Genomic DNA, 15,653 nt, shown 5'->3' with positions numbered 1-15,653 from the left:
ACTGCCGATGCTTTTATAAACAATTTATCAAAACAACGCTACGACCGCAACGTCGGTAATACCAAGGCTGCAGGCATTGTGCGACATCTACACGGTTGACATTTATTGTTTTTGTAGAAGAGAAATTTTCGTCCTCTTGTGTTTTTAATCTCTCTGATGCAATGTCCATATTCAAGATCAGTACGAGGAGATATAGTGATCAAACCAAGAAAAGCAAAAGAACCATGAGAATAATAGTGTCTGTCGTAGTAGTAGATTATGGCAGAAATTATTAATCTTCCAGTGTTCAACACTCGAAAAAATAGCACAATGTATTAAATTTTTATATAAAACACAGAGAGACTGCGAAAGCACTTTCTTTCACTTCAGAAGAAGAAGAAGCCAAGGAGTTTTTTTTATACCAAAGAGTTTTTTATATTGTTACAGGCCTCCATTGCCTTTTCGTTTAAGTCTATAATAACTTTCGAAGACTATCTTTTAGATATATGATCTTCTTCTCCTCTGAGAAGGAGCGTAAGAGGTTTCGCTAATTTGGCGTAGTCTCTTATGCAGCGGCGATAATAGCCGGATGAGCCTAAGAAGGATCAAAGCTCTTTCAGAGTTCGGGGCTGTGGGAAATTTGTTATAGCCCCGACTTTTTTGGGTTGGTATTAATACCTGCCGGCGATATTACAAATCCCAGAAACTCCACTTCTTCCTTGAAGAAATTACATTTATCCAGTTGGATTTTCATATTGGCATCTTCTATGGTCTTAAATACATTTTCAGTATCTCTGATATGGTCTGCTACGGATTTGCTATAAATGACTATGTCATCGATGTGCAATCGATGTCGTACCTATGAAATCACGAAGGATCTCACGTTTAAATATCAATGGTGCGTTTTTCTAACGGATTGGTGATATCCGCTTTTTTATCCAACGCCGTAAAGTATTTGCTGTTTCCTAATTTTGCCAATACATCGATATTTCTGGAATGGGATACCTGTCCGAAATCGTTACACAGTTTAATTTTCTATAATCTATCACCATTCGAAATTGTTTATTTCCCCGAGAGTCGGGTTTCTTATTGGCGATCCATACTGGAGAATTGTATGGCGACCTCGATGGTCGTATGAGTCCGTCATTTAACAATATTTCAAGTTGGCTCTCAACTTCTTGCTTCAATGAAACTGGATAGGTATAGAATTTCGTAAAACTGGGGAGTCGGTTGATGTACGAATTTCTTCTATTACTTTCGTGGTGTAGGTCAGTTTTTCATCTTGCTCTGAGAAAAGTGAGGGAAATTTGGAGACTAAGGTTTGCATAACTTCCTTCTGTGTGGTATTTGTTTGTCCGACTTGCAGCTTAATTGAATTTTGGCTAAGGAGCTGCTTAATTTGAATTGTTTTTTGTCACGAATAACCATGCAGTTTTTGCTTGTGTAAATGAATGTGTCTAATGCTTTCAGACTGTGGCGACAGTCTGGAAACGACATGTCTTTACCTTAAATTACATGAAATGATTTAAGAGTGGGCATTAAGAAAAATTTAAGATTATCGCTTTGGCCATAAAGACTAAGATACGTGTGTGAATCTATTTGAAGGTTTCCTGCCACAGATTTTGCATAGAAAGGAAACTTATTGGGGATTGCGTTTTTTACAAGATTTGGTTGAGCCGGTATCGGTAATGATTTTGAGGATTTCGACGCTCTTCGTTCGACATTCGAAATAAGATAGCTCGTCATTCTAAAAAATTGACGTCATCTAGTTCCTCATTTATAGTCTGATAGTAATCCTCCTTCTCATCATCTATTTTACCATAGTAGGAACTATCATCGGTTCCGATGTGAAAGTTACGTTGGAATTTAAGAGGTTGAACATTCCGCTGAGAAGGTGGATTCATCTGTCTTTTTCCTAAGAACTGATGTTGCGTTGGCATATTGGCATAGGTAACTTGTTGAAAACGGATACTTCTCTCAATATCCATCGGCTCTGGTGGCTTTAGTGCAGATCGTCGCGGGGTCTGTTTTGATTATTAAGAATTTGGTCGCCTCCGTTATTGTTTGGTTTTGTTATTGTTAAGGCCTCTTATGAAAGTGTCGAGTGCTTTACCTCGGTACGTCTGCGTCAATAAATTGAGACTTTCGCCTCCAATATCTAAACCGCCCAATTTATTTAAGATAAGTGACAGATGCGAGTACACGGCTTGGTAGAACTCTTGCACTGTCGAGTTTCCTGTTTTCTGTCATTTGGTATTCGAGTGTTGGTACGTCCCTCTTTTCCGCATAGTGTAGGGTCAAGCATTTGGAAATTGCTGTCTAGAGGCGTATTGTGAGACTCTAACGCTATTAGGATTAGGATCATTATTTGTCGGGGATACGTATAGAACAGTTAGCCGTAGTACATTGTTGGGGTTTGACATTTTGAATTTTTTTTTAGATTTCACTATAAAATAAACTTTCAACTATGTTCTTACCAAAATTTATTTTTTTTTGTTTCAAAATGAAAATAATGTTTAATATATTAAATGATGTTCAAAAAAAGAAAAAAAAAAAAGAAATAAATTCTATAAATCCACTATACACAAAAAAATAATTTTTTTCTGATTCAATCACGAAATTAATTGACCCAATTAATTTTTTAATCTAAATGTCTTCAATCACAGAAATGATAGTATCAATTTAAAAATTAATTGAAGGTCAATTAAAAAATAAATTGAAGCTATTAATTTTTGTGATTGATTTTAGTTTCATTTAAACAATTTGTTCAATCAATAAAATTTTTAATTGAAAATTAGTTTTTAATTGGACAAATTTTCGTGAAATTTCTTTCTGTGTGTGATAGTAATGGGATTATAATAAGTTTACCATTTCGTTCCTAACACATTGAAATATCGATTTCCAACTATATATGGTAAAGTATATATTCGGGCAGAAAAACTAAGAGCGTTTTCGTTTCGCACAAAAAATATGTTTCCCTTTTTCCTCATTGTATTTTCCCTACAATGATAGTGTTATTCCAAAATTATTGTTAATTCCTAATATTGGGATACAGGGCCCAAAAGCTGTGATAGTGTCCTTTATGTTTTGCAATCAATTTAGAGAATTTTGCACCTTTTTTACCAATCGAGTTCGCAATAAGACTATCTACCGTCTGCTTGTTGTAATCAGTATTCAGTATTGCTAATTTCAGTTAAAAAATATAAAAAACATGTTTCTATGGCAAATTTCTTCTCAATTTTACATACTTTTCAATTATCTTCTCATTTTTATTTTTATACCCTCCGCCATAGGATGGGGGGTAATTAACTTTGTCATTCCGTTTGTAACACATCGAAATATTGCCCTAAGACCCCCTAAGATATATATTTTCTGGGTCGTGGTGAAATTCTGAGTCGATCTGAGTCCGTCCGTCCGTTCTCTGTTGAAATCACGCTAACTTCCGAACGAAACAAGCTATCGACTTGAAACTTGGCACAAGTAGTGATGTAGGTTGGATGGTATTTCAAATGGACCATATCGGCAAGGCCGTATTCAGGGGGGGGGGATGATGGAGCAAAACCTGCGAAAAGAACCTGCCTAATTTAGCGATGGAAGCAATAAAGAGATATTTCCAAACGTGCATATTTTAAAAATTTTGGTCACTTTGCCAGTTACTCAGGGATGGAAAATACAATTTTTAAGAAAGTACAAAAAATGTATTTTTTGATAGGAAAGATACTTGTTACTAAATTTCAACAAAAATTTCACTTGAATATTATTGTCAAGAGACTGAATTTTAAAGAAAATAAAATTTTGACAAAATTTTGCAAAAATTTTCTATAGAAATAAAATTTTCCATTCGATTTGTTTTGTTATTGTTGGTTTTGATCTTTAAGCATTGTTGTTTTTTTGTTGCAGCTTAAAACCATACATTGACTAAACTACAAGTGTAGTTTAACCAACAGAGGAAAAGAATGTTTGACATATTTATTTGGGCAAAGACCTACAGACTGCAAGATGGTTGGATGGTTTCGGACATTCCTTATCAGCATCCTCTATTTGCAGCAAAACTATCAACCAATTATCAGAATAAATTCAGGCAATTCATTAAACCCAACAATGAACCACACTTGAACCCTCCGAAAAAAGGTTTTGTATGATAGCCGGCTTATGCCGAAATAATTTTGCAAAAAAATTCTATAGAAAAAAAAATTTGCAAAATTTCCTATAGAAATAAAATTTTTACAAAATTTTCAATTGAAATAAAATTTTGACAAAATTTTCTATAAAAATAAAATTTTGCAAAAATTCTATATAGAAATAAAATGTTGACAATATTTTCTACCGAAATAAAAAATCGATAATATAGAATCGCATTCTTTTTTCGACTAAAACATTCTTGAAGTTCAATAAAATCCTGTTTTTGACTATGTCTTTTACAAAATCGAGATTTTCTTCCCACATGAACATGTCTGTTTTGCCATATTTGTAAAAGACTATTAGCAAATAAGGTTGATAAAGACTTTCTCAAAATATTAAAATATTTTGTAAAAGCTATTGTACCATAAATCTGATATCGACTCAAAAATGTCTACACAAAAGGTACTAAATCATTCGCGGGGGTACTACGTTACTGACCGGGGTGAAAAAGTTTTGAAAAAGGTACTATAGTACTGCATTTTCCATATGATTACAATTTTTTTATTTCGACCAAATTTTAAGATGTCAAAATCATATGTTTATGGTGATTGCAGCTCTCCAAATGGCACTGCATAGCAAATGCATCTCAAACAAACTCGCGCATTCATAGCTGGAGAATTGTTCAAAGATGACTTGAGTATCTTGATAACATATTCCAGACCCAAAATACCACGCACATCAGTTTTTAAACTGCATCATAAGCTGTTTTTGTTAATAGATGGCGAATATCCATTTGACTGACTTCCATTATTAACTTTGGTCTGATATCGGCGTTCCTCGGATGAATTATCCACTTCACAATAACTCATAGGTGACGCAATTAAATTTGAAACTTTATTTTTCTCTGGATTAGAATTATTTTTTCAGGACAATTGAAAGACTAAACAATTGCCACTTTTACCAATGCCATACGATTCTTTTATTAGCTGATTTTGACTTCTTAAAATTGTAAACAACATATTGAAATTTGTTGTTTTTGTTATCGTGATTCAACCTCCTTATTCAGCCATGGAAGAGATTAAAGACGTATCTTAGAAATTCGACTAACGAGAGTAGACTCAAAGGATTGGCATTAATGTCGGTTCATCGCCGAATAAATGTGCCGACTGAAGAAGTCATTGATTTATTTGCTGCCCAAAAAGCCCGTCGGTTCAATTTAATATTATAAAAATATTGTATACATACCTATGCATAATTAAAATTTTCTACACATGAGATAATATGAATATTTTTTTTTAAGTTGAAATCTCCCTAACCCACCCCCCCCCCCCACCGAATTAAAATCCTGGCTACGGCCTTGCATATCGGTTCACTTTTACGTATAGCCCCCATATAAACGGACCCCCCCACATAAACGGATTTGGCTTGCGGAGCCTCTAAGATGTAGGTCGGTTGGTATTGCAAATGGGCCATATCGGTTCACTTTTACGTATAGCCCGCATATAAACTAGAGTTGGGCGATCCCGGCTCACTAAAGTGATCGATCTTTTCAGATCCGCTCCTAAAAAGGAACTACTTCCAACATTTAGTTCCACAGCTCCTATTGGATCCGGACAAGGAAGAAAATCAAAAAATCACATATTTCCGGCAATTTATTTCAGCTCCCCAAGAAAAGAGTTCCTAACTCATTAATTGTAAACAAAAAATAAAAATTGCTACGAATTAAATATTTTTTTTTGGAAGTTTGCTTTTATTTATTGTAATACAGTTTCAGTGACTAAAATTATTGAATTTATAATTCAGAGATCAACATTTTTCTTATAAATATCGATTTTTTTTGTACATTTTTTTCATTAAAAGTTATTATGTAAAAAGATGACTTTGCTTACTTTAGAAGATTTTAAAAGAGTTCTCCTTTCGTTTAAAATTTGTCCTGTCGCCGAAAATATCCTTTCACACAGTACCGATGTTGCCGATATGCATAATCTTCTCAAAGCGTGATGGTAAACTCGTGGATATACTTTTTTTCTTTCTTCCCACCACGATAATGGGTCCGCTGTGCGTTCAATGCAATCTTCATTTAGATATTTGTCAAACTCCTTTATAACAGCAGCTGTATTATTTTCGGGACGTAATACCTTTGCAAAGTTGGTATCATAATAACTCCATACTTTTGAACAACTTGTTTTTGGAACTTCTAATTCAATAGTGTCATTGCCATCATCGATATTTTGTAATTTTATACGGGTGATTCTATCTCTTAATTGTTTATAGCCGTCTGATAAGCAATGTCAGTTTTAAAAGCACGTCTTTTAAATCTTGGATCCACTAAGGAACTATCTGCATTTAGGCAGTTTCGTTCGTACTCTCCAAACCTGGAATTTAATTCTGCTTTTATGACATCGATCATTCTCATTATATTCTCGTTTGTTGAAGTAGAGTTGTTAATGGAGCATTCTAAGGGGTTATTGAGAATCATTACTTTTGAAAGGGTGACATTTTTTTTCGTACTCTCCAAACCTGGAATTTAATTCTGCTTTTATGACATCGATCATTCTCATTATATTCTCGTTTGTTGAAGTAGAGTTGTTAATGGAGCATTCTAAGGGGTTATTGAGAATCATTACTTTTGAAAGGGTGACATTTTTTCAGCAGATATCTCAACGGTTATTTCATAAAAAGGTACTAAAATTGGTATAACCTCTTTTATGAGATCCCAATCTTGGAAAGATAAAGATAAATCAGGACGTATTAAAGACAAGGTGGTAATAACAGCATCCTTCATAAAATAAATACGTTGTAGCATTTCGTAAGTGGAATTCCACCTGGTTATGACATCTTGTTTTAGCTTCATGGCTTATTGACCCATTTGTTGTTGTGCATCATACAGCTTTTTCAAGGCAGTTGTGCTTTTGTGGAAGAACTCAACAATTCTTTTTACTTTTTTTAAGACATCGTCAATTTGCAACAATGATGTTTGAACGACTAAGTTAAGCGAGTGCGCGTAGCACCCAATCCAACGCCAATTTCCCATACGCACTGCTCCGACCACATTAGCGTCATTGTCTGTTACAATGGCAGCTATTTTTTTTGTAATGCCAAAATCTTCAGCAACTCTCTTAATAAAATTTGAAATATTAGCCGATGAATGGCTGTCACTGAATTCCAAGCAAGCTAGTAAATGAGACTTCAACTTTGTACTCTCATCAATGTAGTGAGCAGTAAGAGCTATGTAACTAGTGTGGCAAAGCGATGTCCAGCCGTCTGTTGTAAGGCACACAGCGGAAGCAGTTTGAATATTGGTTTTAATCTCTTCCATTAGTGTCGAATATTTGTTATCTAGCATATTGTTTGATAGTGTTTTTCGAGTTGGCAAAGAATATCCAGGACATGTAGATATAAGACTAACAAGTTTTTTAAATTCTGGTTCTTCAACGATACGGAACGCATGATGACCCTTTGTTATCATTTTTAAGACTTGCTCGTCAAATTGCTGGACTTTGCGAATTGTTGGAGGTTTTCGCATAAATTGGGTTATATTTGGTTGGGCTTTACTGGCTTGTGCACTGGAAGATGGCTGTTCGCACATAAAATTATTTTCATTCAAATTAATGGTTTCTGTTGGATTGCTGTTGGCTACACTAAGATTTTGGCTGGATGAATTATGTGTAATAAAGCTTTGCCTTTCCAGTACAAGTGGCGTGGTGGGATGCTTTCTCTTCATATGGCGTGAAAGGTTTCCATTCGATCCACTGGTTATACTTATTTTGGATTTACAGTAATTACATACGGCTTTACCATCTCCACTATCTTCGAAATGGAGCCAAATTGAACTGTGCTTTTTTCTCGAAGACATGCTGCATTGAGAATTAAATGAATTTAAGTATTTATTCCAGTTAATAGTATCGATTTACTTACGTCAATCGTCGATAAATATAATAGAAAGAATTTCACTAATTACAACTGTATATATCGCATTTGTTTTCTCTTTCACAAATTCTTTGAAGATACGTCAAATTTCAACGGAAAATACTTTTTTGAGCTAAACAAAGATGCCACACAACTTTCGTAAATAAATGGAAATCTTATTGGGGCGTATACATTGAACGCCACTTCAAGAATGCTTAAAAAATATCATTCTCCTTATTACTATTAATTATTGTTATCCTTCTAAAAATTACTCACCGTTATGAATGGCATTGAAATCAACATTTTACACTATATTATTTTAAACAATGAAGTTTCATCAAAAAAAGAACAATTATAACCAACGTTTTTACGTTAATACGTTTTTATTTAGGTTGTTTTACCCTTAGAATCATCAATTAGGATCTGGCAACTTCAATCCAGCTGATGTTATAAAGAGCTAGTAAAAGGGAATGAGAACATAACGAAAGGAGCTGTAGAGCTGAAAGTGTGAAGGTGTCGGATCCAGTTCACTTAGTTCCAGCCACGGAATAGTTCCAAAGACCTAGTTCGTTCCGGAACTACCCAACTCTAATATAAACGGACCCCCACATAAACGGATTTGGCTTACGGAGCCTCTAAGAGAAGCATATTTCATCCGATCTGGCTGAAACTTGGTACATGGTCTCTAACAAACATGCAAAAATTGATCCATATCGGTGCATAATTATATATAGCCCCCATATAAACCGATCCCCAGATTTGACCTCCGGAGCCTCTTGGAGGAGCAAAATTCATCCGATCCGGTTGAAATTTGGTACGTAGTGTTAGTATATGTTCTCTAACAACCGTGCCAGAATTGGTCCATATCGATTAATAATTATGTATATATCGGTTCGTAATTATTTCTTCCCTACACCCTCAAAAAAAAATCTCTTCTCTAACATATATTCCAAACATATTTTGCATGAAGCACATATATGTTATTGCGTTCATTCTCTCACATAATATATAGCTTCCATATATATGTATCGCCCGATTTCGACAAATGGGTTCACGTTGCGCGTTTTTTAATCTTTTCCATCGCCCTTCAAGTCTGCAAAATTTCATACAAATCGGTTCATATTTAGATATAGCTCTAAATATCGCCCGATTTTCCCAAATTTGGCCACAAAACCTTTATTTATCAACCGCTCTTACTCAAAGTTGGCTAATTATAATCTTCTATAGCACTAACTATATGTGCAAAAAATCATCGAAATCGGTTCAGATTTAGCTATAGCTCCCATATATATGTACCGCCCGATTTTTCTAAATTTGGCCATAAAACCCTTATGTATCAACCGATCTTACCCAAATTTGGCTAAATGTAGTCTTCTATAGCACTAACTATATGTGCAAAAAATCATCGAAATCTTTTCAGATTTAGATATAGCTCCCATATATATGTATAGCCCGATTATCCCAAATTTGGCCATAGAACCCTTATTTATTAACCGATCTTACTAAAAGTTGGCTAGATCCAGTCCTCTATAATACTAACTATATGTGCAAAATTTCATTGAAATCGGTTCAGATGTAGATATAGCTCCCATATATGTATCACCCGATTTTGAAAAATTCGCCCCTAATAACCTTATGTTTGACCATACAGGCCTCATTTCTTAACTGATCTTACTCAAATCTTGCACAAGGTAACCTTTTGTGGTATTAATCAAACCCGCATAATATTATGCAAATTGGTTCAGATTTAGATATAGCTTCCACATATATGCATCGCTCGATTTTCCCAAATTTGGCCATAGTACTCTTATTTATTAACCAATGTTACTCAAATTTTGATATACTAGCCGATCGTATTTATACGTACTTGTAGTTTTTACATAAGAATAGTGCTCGATTTTTACAAATTTGTATTTATTACCCACACTAATTTAATGATTTTCTCTTTTTTAATAATGGGCTCAATATTAGTGGCATACTAACTCCGTAGGTGCAATATCAACACGGCTAGAAGTAGGGGAAATTCGCTATATGTAGGGTTTTTCTAATATTTAGCGTCTTGTAGGGACGTAGGGCCACAATGTAGGACATTTTCACTCAACACAATTTGTAATAATTTTTACATTTTGGTGGCTCTAGAGGTGGAAATTAGAAGCCGGCAAGGCTTGATCTTTAACAATGTGTGGTAAACTTTATTCCCGTAGAAAATTTTGTCAACATTTTATTTCTATAGAACATTTTGTCAAAATTGTATTTCTATAGAAAATTTTTTCAAGATATTATTTCTAAAAAAAAATTTTCTCAAAATTTTATTTCTGTGGAATTTTGTCTCAAAATTTTATTTCTATGGAATTTATTGTCAAAATTTTATTTCTACAGAAAAATTTCTCACAAAAATTTGTTTATAGAAACTTTTTCCAAAATTTTATTTTTATAAAGATTTAACAAAAAATATTACTAATTTGGGTAGAATTCTACCAACTGTGGCAACCGTGGTCGTAATACAAATTTATATTCGAAGTTATATACGTTGCATATTCATGTTTTATGATAATAAAGTACTTAGAACCATTTTTGTTTTGTAAATTTTTTTAAATTTAACGAAAAATATAGTAGGGAAAATTTTTTGGGAATGTATAGGAAAGTAGGGAACTTCTTTTGTCCTTGTAGGGTAAACCGAACATTTTCCCTGGCAACATTGACTATGAGCTATAGTCAGATTGACACAAAGCATGACATGTACCCCTTAATTTTCTTAAATATGCAACTGCGGTTTATCTCCCAGACCTATATGTTACCCCACAAATGCTTATGATTACTAATTCTGTAATGGAGGTTTAGGGTATGATATAGTCGGCCCCGCCCGACTTTCTACTTTACTTACTTGTTTTTGTATCATACTGTTCTGGGACCATTACGATAATTAACACTACGGTCCATTCCAGTATATCTGGAAATGTACATGGTCCATTGACCCGTCAAAGAAACTGATAAGAAGATTTTTTTTGGAAAACTTAAGGATCTCGTCCAACGCTGAAATAACTTTTTTTTAATAAATCTTCACCGCTGTGAAATGGAGAAAAGGTATGTTAAGTTCATTAATTTGTGAACGTAGAAAATCGGGAGTTTAAGAATTTAAATTGGCAACTTACTGGTTAACTTGGTTTGCAAAAAGAAGGTTTATCTGTGGAATTTTACTTTAATTACTACTGTTTGGAAGGCGCAGTCGAACTATTTACAAGACAGGGAACAGCTTTTTACAAAAGCTCAACATTGTTTTCTGGTAACATTTTGGCTTCACGAGCATCATGTTATAGAAAGAACTTTGCGCTCAGGAATACGCACCGCTCAGATTACTGAAATATATTTAGATATTTTGAAGCGAAATTTGATATAAAAGCACAGGTCTTTTCTAATAATCAAGGTGTAAGAAATTATTATACTTTTTATAACTGCTACCAATAAGAGACTATCTTTGACACCTGGGTGCACCGCAACATTAAAGGAAAACTCCTTTAGTCTTTGATACATTTCTGCTTGATAAGCTAACTTTATTTGGGAACATTTGTTTCAAAAATTCATAAACATAATTTTTTTGATATATTTGCCTGTTGACTTTGCTTGGTACACATATCAAAACCCCACCAGCAACATTATACTCGCAACATTTGCACTCACGTACAACATCTACCAAAAGCTACCATCAATTCGGGCATTTCATATCCATCATATTTCGTCCACTTGAACAAAACCAATAAGGTCTTTCATCCACAATAGGAACAAAATTTTAGTCGCTAATATATGTATACAGATAATTTGCACACCGCCAACACGAAAAAGAAACTTCACACTCGCAGCATTTCAACATTCATAACCGACCTCGCGAAGCATATGCATTGGCATACCCTCCTTTTATCAATTTTAAAGAAGAAGAATAATAGAAGGTGGAATTACTACGATTGATAAATTTACAGTGTTCTAGCCGTTCATCAACACGAATTGGCTTACCATTAAAATTTTGTTTTTGGTTACTTTGTATTTGCGGCCTCTTGAATTTTACAAAAATATTTTTACGTTTTGCTTGTTTTAAGGCAAGCACGAGTTGTCTCTTCTCTCATTGAACTTAAGAGAAGAGGTTTGTTTCTATGACTTGCTAGTTTCTATCAAAGATAATAAAAGAGGAAAATGGGAGATTGGCTACTGAGCACATCAACCCATTTACCACTTTAGTTTAATACTCGAACAAAACGCGTATACGACAAGTATTGACATAGCATTAAAATGCAAATAAATCGAAATTAAGAGCACGAAATAAATTTCCATAAAGGGGAAAATGTAATTTTTTTGTTGTTGCCTAAAATTTAACATTGTTTCATTAAGAAAATTAAATTTTTCATTTAAAAAATAAAAACGAAAAACAACAAAATGATTACAAACATGTATTAAACTAATCTGGTAAATGCAACATTTGGTATGACGCAAGCCAATCTCCCATCTTCCTCTTTTATTATCTTTGGTTTCTATACCTTGTTAGTTGCGGCATAATTATCCCTCTTTCAAGTCTTCTTTAACAAACACACTGGTCGAATATATTTGCATTGCCACAAAGCCAGCAGCGCACGTCTAGGAGAGCTGACGTCTCAGTCGTTATTTTAAGAGAATTGCACATGTCGCAGTTCAAATAAATACTCTCGTTGATTTATTGATGTCGTTGCCACATTACATTCGGAAAATCGGTTTACTTGTGCAAGACACGAAATTGTCGTTGTAAACATGAATATCGGATGTATGGTGATTAAATAAAATAGCCGGTACATACAGAAAAAACGTTTACTTAGAAAACACGTTTACTTGAAAAATATACCGAAGGTTTAGATCTCAAATACCATCCCCAAACCATTATTACATACGGCAATTTGTACGTGACAATACGACATCGTGCATTTTGATTTTGTAATGTGCAGATGCACACACACACGTCATAAATAAATAAAAGAAACGCAAGACAGAGAGAGAAGGGGAGTAAGTGATTGCGAGAAAAAAGCCGAGCTACTCATTTTAATTGAAACGTCAGACAATGAGGATCTATCAATGTTGACATTGAAAATAATCTGCTAAATATATGAAAAAAAGGCTTCGACAAAGAAAAAGAGACTGATAGACTGTGTGGCAAAGGTCTTAATAGAAAAGTTTAAGTAAATGGAAAAAATCATGAATATAATAACATATAGCTGGCAGAAGGAAAGAAATTATCAAGCCTAGATGTAAATATATAATTTGTAGAAAGGAGGCCAAGTAATCAAAAGAGGAGGCGAGAGTCGTAATTTCAGCATTCGGAGTTCATTTGTTTGGCAAAAAGCGATTGCAATTGTTTAAAGTTTGGTGTCTGGTTCTTTGGATAACGGTGCTGCATACTGACAAGAAGGTGACCGAAGTGTGTAAATGCATGGAGTACATAGAGTGGGTGAGTGCATGTACATTTGATGAGTGATTGTTTGGAGAAAACGCTAATTTGGTAAAAAATTGGTAAAATCAAATTTAATTCTTCTTAAATTAATTGTTTGGAAATCGGCAAATGTTTTATGTGGCAAATTGCCAGAAATATTTATAGTAAATTTCATAGGGAAAGAATTCGGATTTTACTGTGATTGTTTTCCACATTGATAATTCAATTTGGGAAAATGTCTAGGACAAAAAATAACGAAAACCAACATTATTAGTTGGGAAATTAATGAATGATTTGACTCGTTATTATTTGTTGTGATATATAGTGAAACAGGCGGTTAATGATAATATATTTATTTCTCAGGAAACATGTTTATGAATATTTATGACTTATGAATTGGGAGAAATTTTTTATGCTGAAATTTGCTAGATCGACACATGCAAAACAATATTGTTCTCTGAAGTTTTGGAGTGTTGGGAAAAGGAAGACACCCAACAATTTATATTTATAGAATGTATCTAATCAATAAAGACTTTGTGTGCTGGAGGTGAATTGTTTGATTCTGGAATTTTATGAGCTTCTAGTTGGCACAGATATTGTCAATAGATTGGATTATTTGAATATTTGATAAAGGAGTATTTACTCGATTAATTGCTGGAGAAATTTCGCACGAGTTCATGTATGCTATTTATTCCAATGTGTGTGGGAACATTTATACAGGGACATTTATACATACATTTCTGCTATTTACACTGATATTGACAAATTGATTATACGGCTGTAATAAAGGTCAAGTCCGTCTGTAATTACTGGATGTAACACGACGGTATATATTTGTAAAATTTTGGATTGTTGATTTGGTATGAAGTATTATGCGAAGTGAAATTTTGGACACATGATTAACACAATATTAAGTATGGATGTCTCCAAGATGTTGCAGGTTTGATTAAGAGGGAGTTAATGGTCATTTTATTGTCAATTTAGTTTCGATTTTAGCGGCTAGCCACCTTGAAGGGGTAATCTTCGAATTAACTGGAATTTTTGAGTTAGAGATAAGGGTACGTCAAATATTGGCTAAGGCTCTGGTTTGAAATATGGATAAACTAGATAAAACGTTTCTTACCTTGGAAATCGGATGTAATTTGAATTGTAAACTTGTCATTGGAATTAATTAAATGTTAATTTATTTCTTTGACCTAATTGACCTAATTTCTGGCCTAGTGGCTTTCTGTGAATTTAAATTTGTTATTGGCCCTGTGGCTTTCTGTGAAATGCAATTTATTAGTTACATCGTGGTTTAGGACAAAACAATTCATCTGGGAGATAAACTTTCATTCTGTGATTTTATTGCAAATCTCTTTCTTTCAACAATTTTGTTGGACAGTAGAACTGAAATTTATTTTTTTTCATCCTTAATTGTTTGATTTTATAACATCTGGATCCATTTGTGTTGATTTCGGAGAGATTTGCGGTTTGTTTGTCCGTATTTGGGTCACGAATATGTCATTTCAGAAATTCATATTCTTTTCGGACCAATTGGTCACATACTGCGCGAATTTTTCTGCCATCGATGTAACGGAACATACAGTTTCAAGTTTAAGGGTTGATCTAGATGATTTAGAGCGTCGATAGCGTACTTTGACTCAAGTCTATGAGACAGAAATGACAACTGAGGAAAATCTTTCCAAATCAGAAAGTAAGTCTATGCGTGCAAAGTTTAACGAATCATGTAGATCATACAAACTTTGCAAAACGTCTATGCTGGATTTGATTGATATTGAGAAATGCAAAATGGACAGTTCGCTAAGGAAAAATGAGAGAAGTGAACTGAAATTGGATGAAACTGGTTATTCGTTAAAAGTGCCTCCATGTGACACTGAAATATTCAGCGGAGGGTACGATAAATGACCGGGGTTTAGAAACATGTTCTCCGCCATTTATATAAACCACCCAAAATTATCTCCTTCTCAGAAACTGTTTCACTTAAGGGCGAAAACAAGAGGTGAGGCAAATCAGATAGTGAAACAATATGCCTTGGCCGATATCCGGAAGATGTACCGACAAATTTACGTGCATGAAGATGACAGGGAGTTTCAAAGGGGCCTGTTTCGGAAGTCTACAACAGAGGAAATTACTGATTTTCGGTTGAAAACCGTAACCTTTGGAATAAATTGTGCTCCCTATTTGGCGATTCGGA

The 15,653-nt window shown here is 34.1% G+C and overlaps 1 protein-coding gene across 1 annotated transcript; it reads right to left on the bottom strand.

The window, feature by feature from the left end:
* Positions 1 to 6,958: 6,958 nt before the first annotated feature.
* Positions 6,959 to 7,957, bottom strand: LOC142229795 (E3 SUMO-protein ligase ZBED1-like). The gene has a single exon (XM_075300377.1). The coding sequence runs from the start codon at positions 7,955 to 7,957 to the stop codon at positions 6,959 to 6,961; it is 999 nt and encodes a 332-aa protein (XP_075156492.1).
* Between the last annotated feature and the right edge of the window lie 7,696 nt (positions 7,958 to 15,653).

The sequence above is a fragment of the Haematobia irritans genome, chromosome 1 (genome assembly GCF_050003625.1).
Source record: "Haematobia irritans isolate KBUSLIRL chromosome 1, ASM5000362v1, whole genome shotgun sequence".
Classification (NCBI taxonomy): Eukaryota; Metazoa; Arthropoda; class Insecta; order Diptera; family Muscidae; genus Haematobia; species Haematobia irritans.
This window is presented reverse-complemented; position numbering and strand designations above follow the sequence as displayed.

Excerpts from the sequence above, each read along its gene's own strand:
- LOC142229795 (XM_075300377.1), bottom strand. The coding sequence starts at position 7,957 with ATGTCTTCGAGAAAAAAGCACAGTTCAATTTGGCTCCATTTCGAAGAT.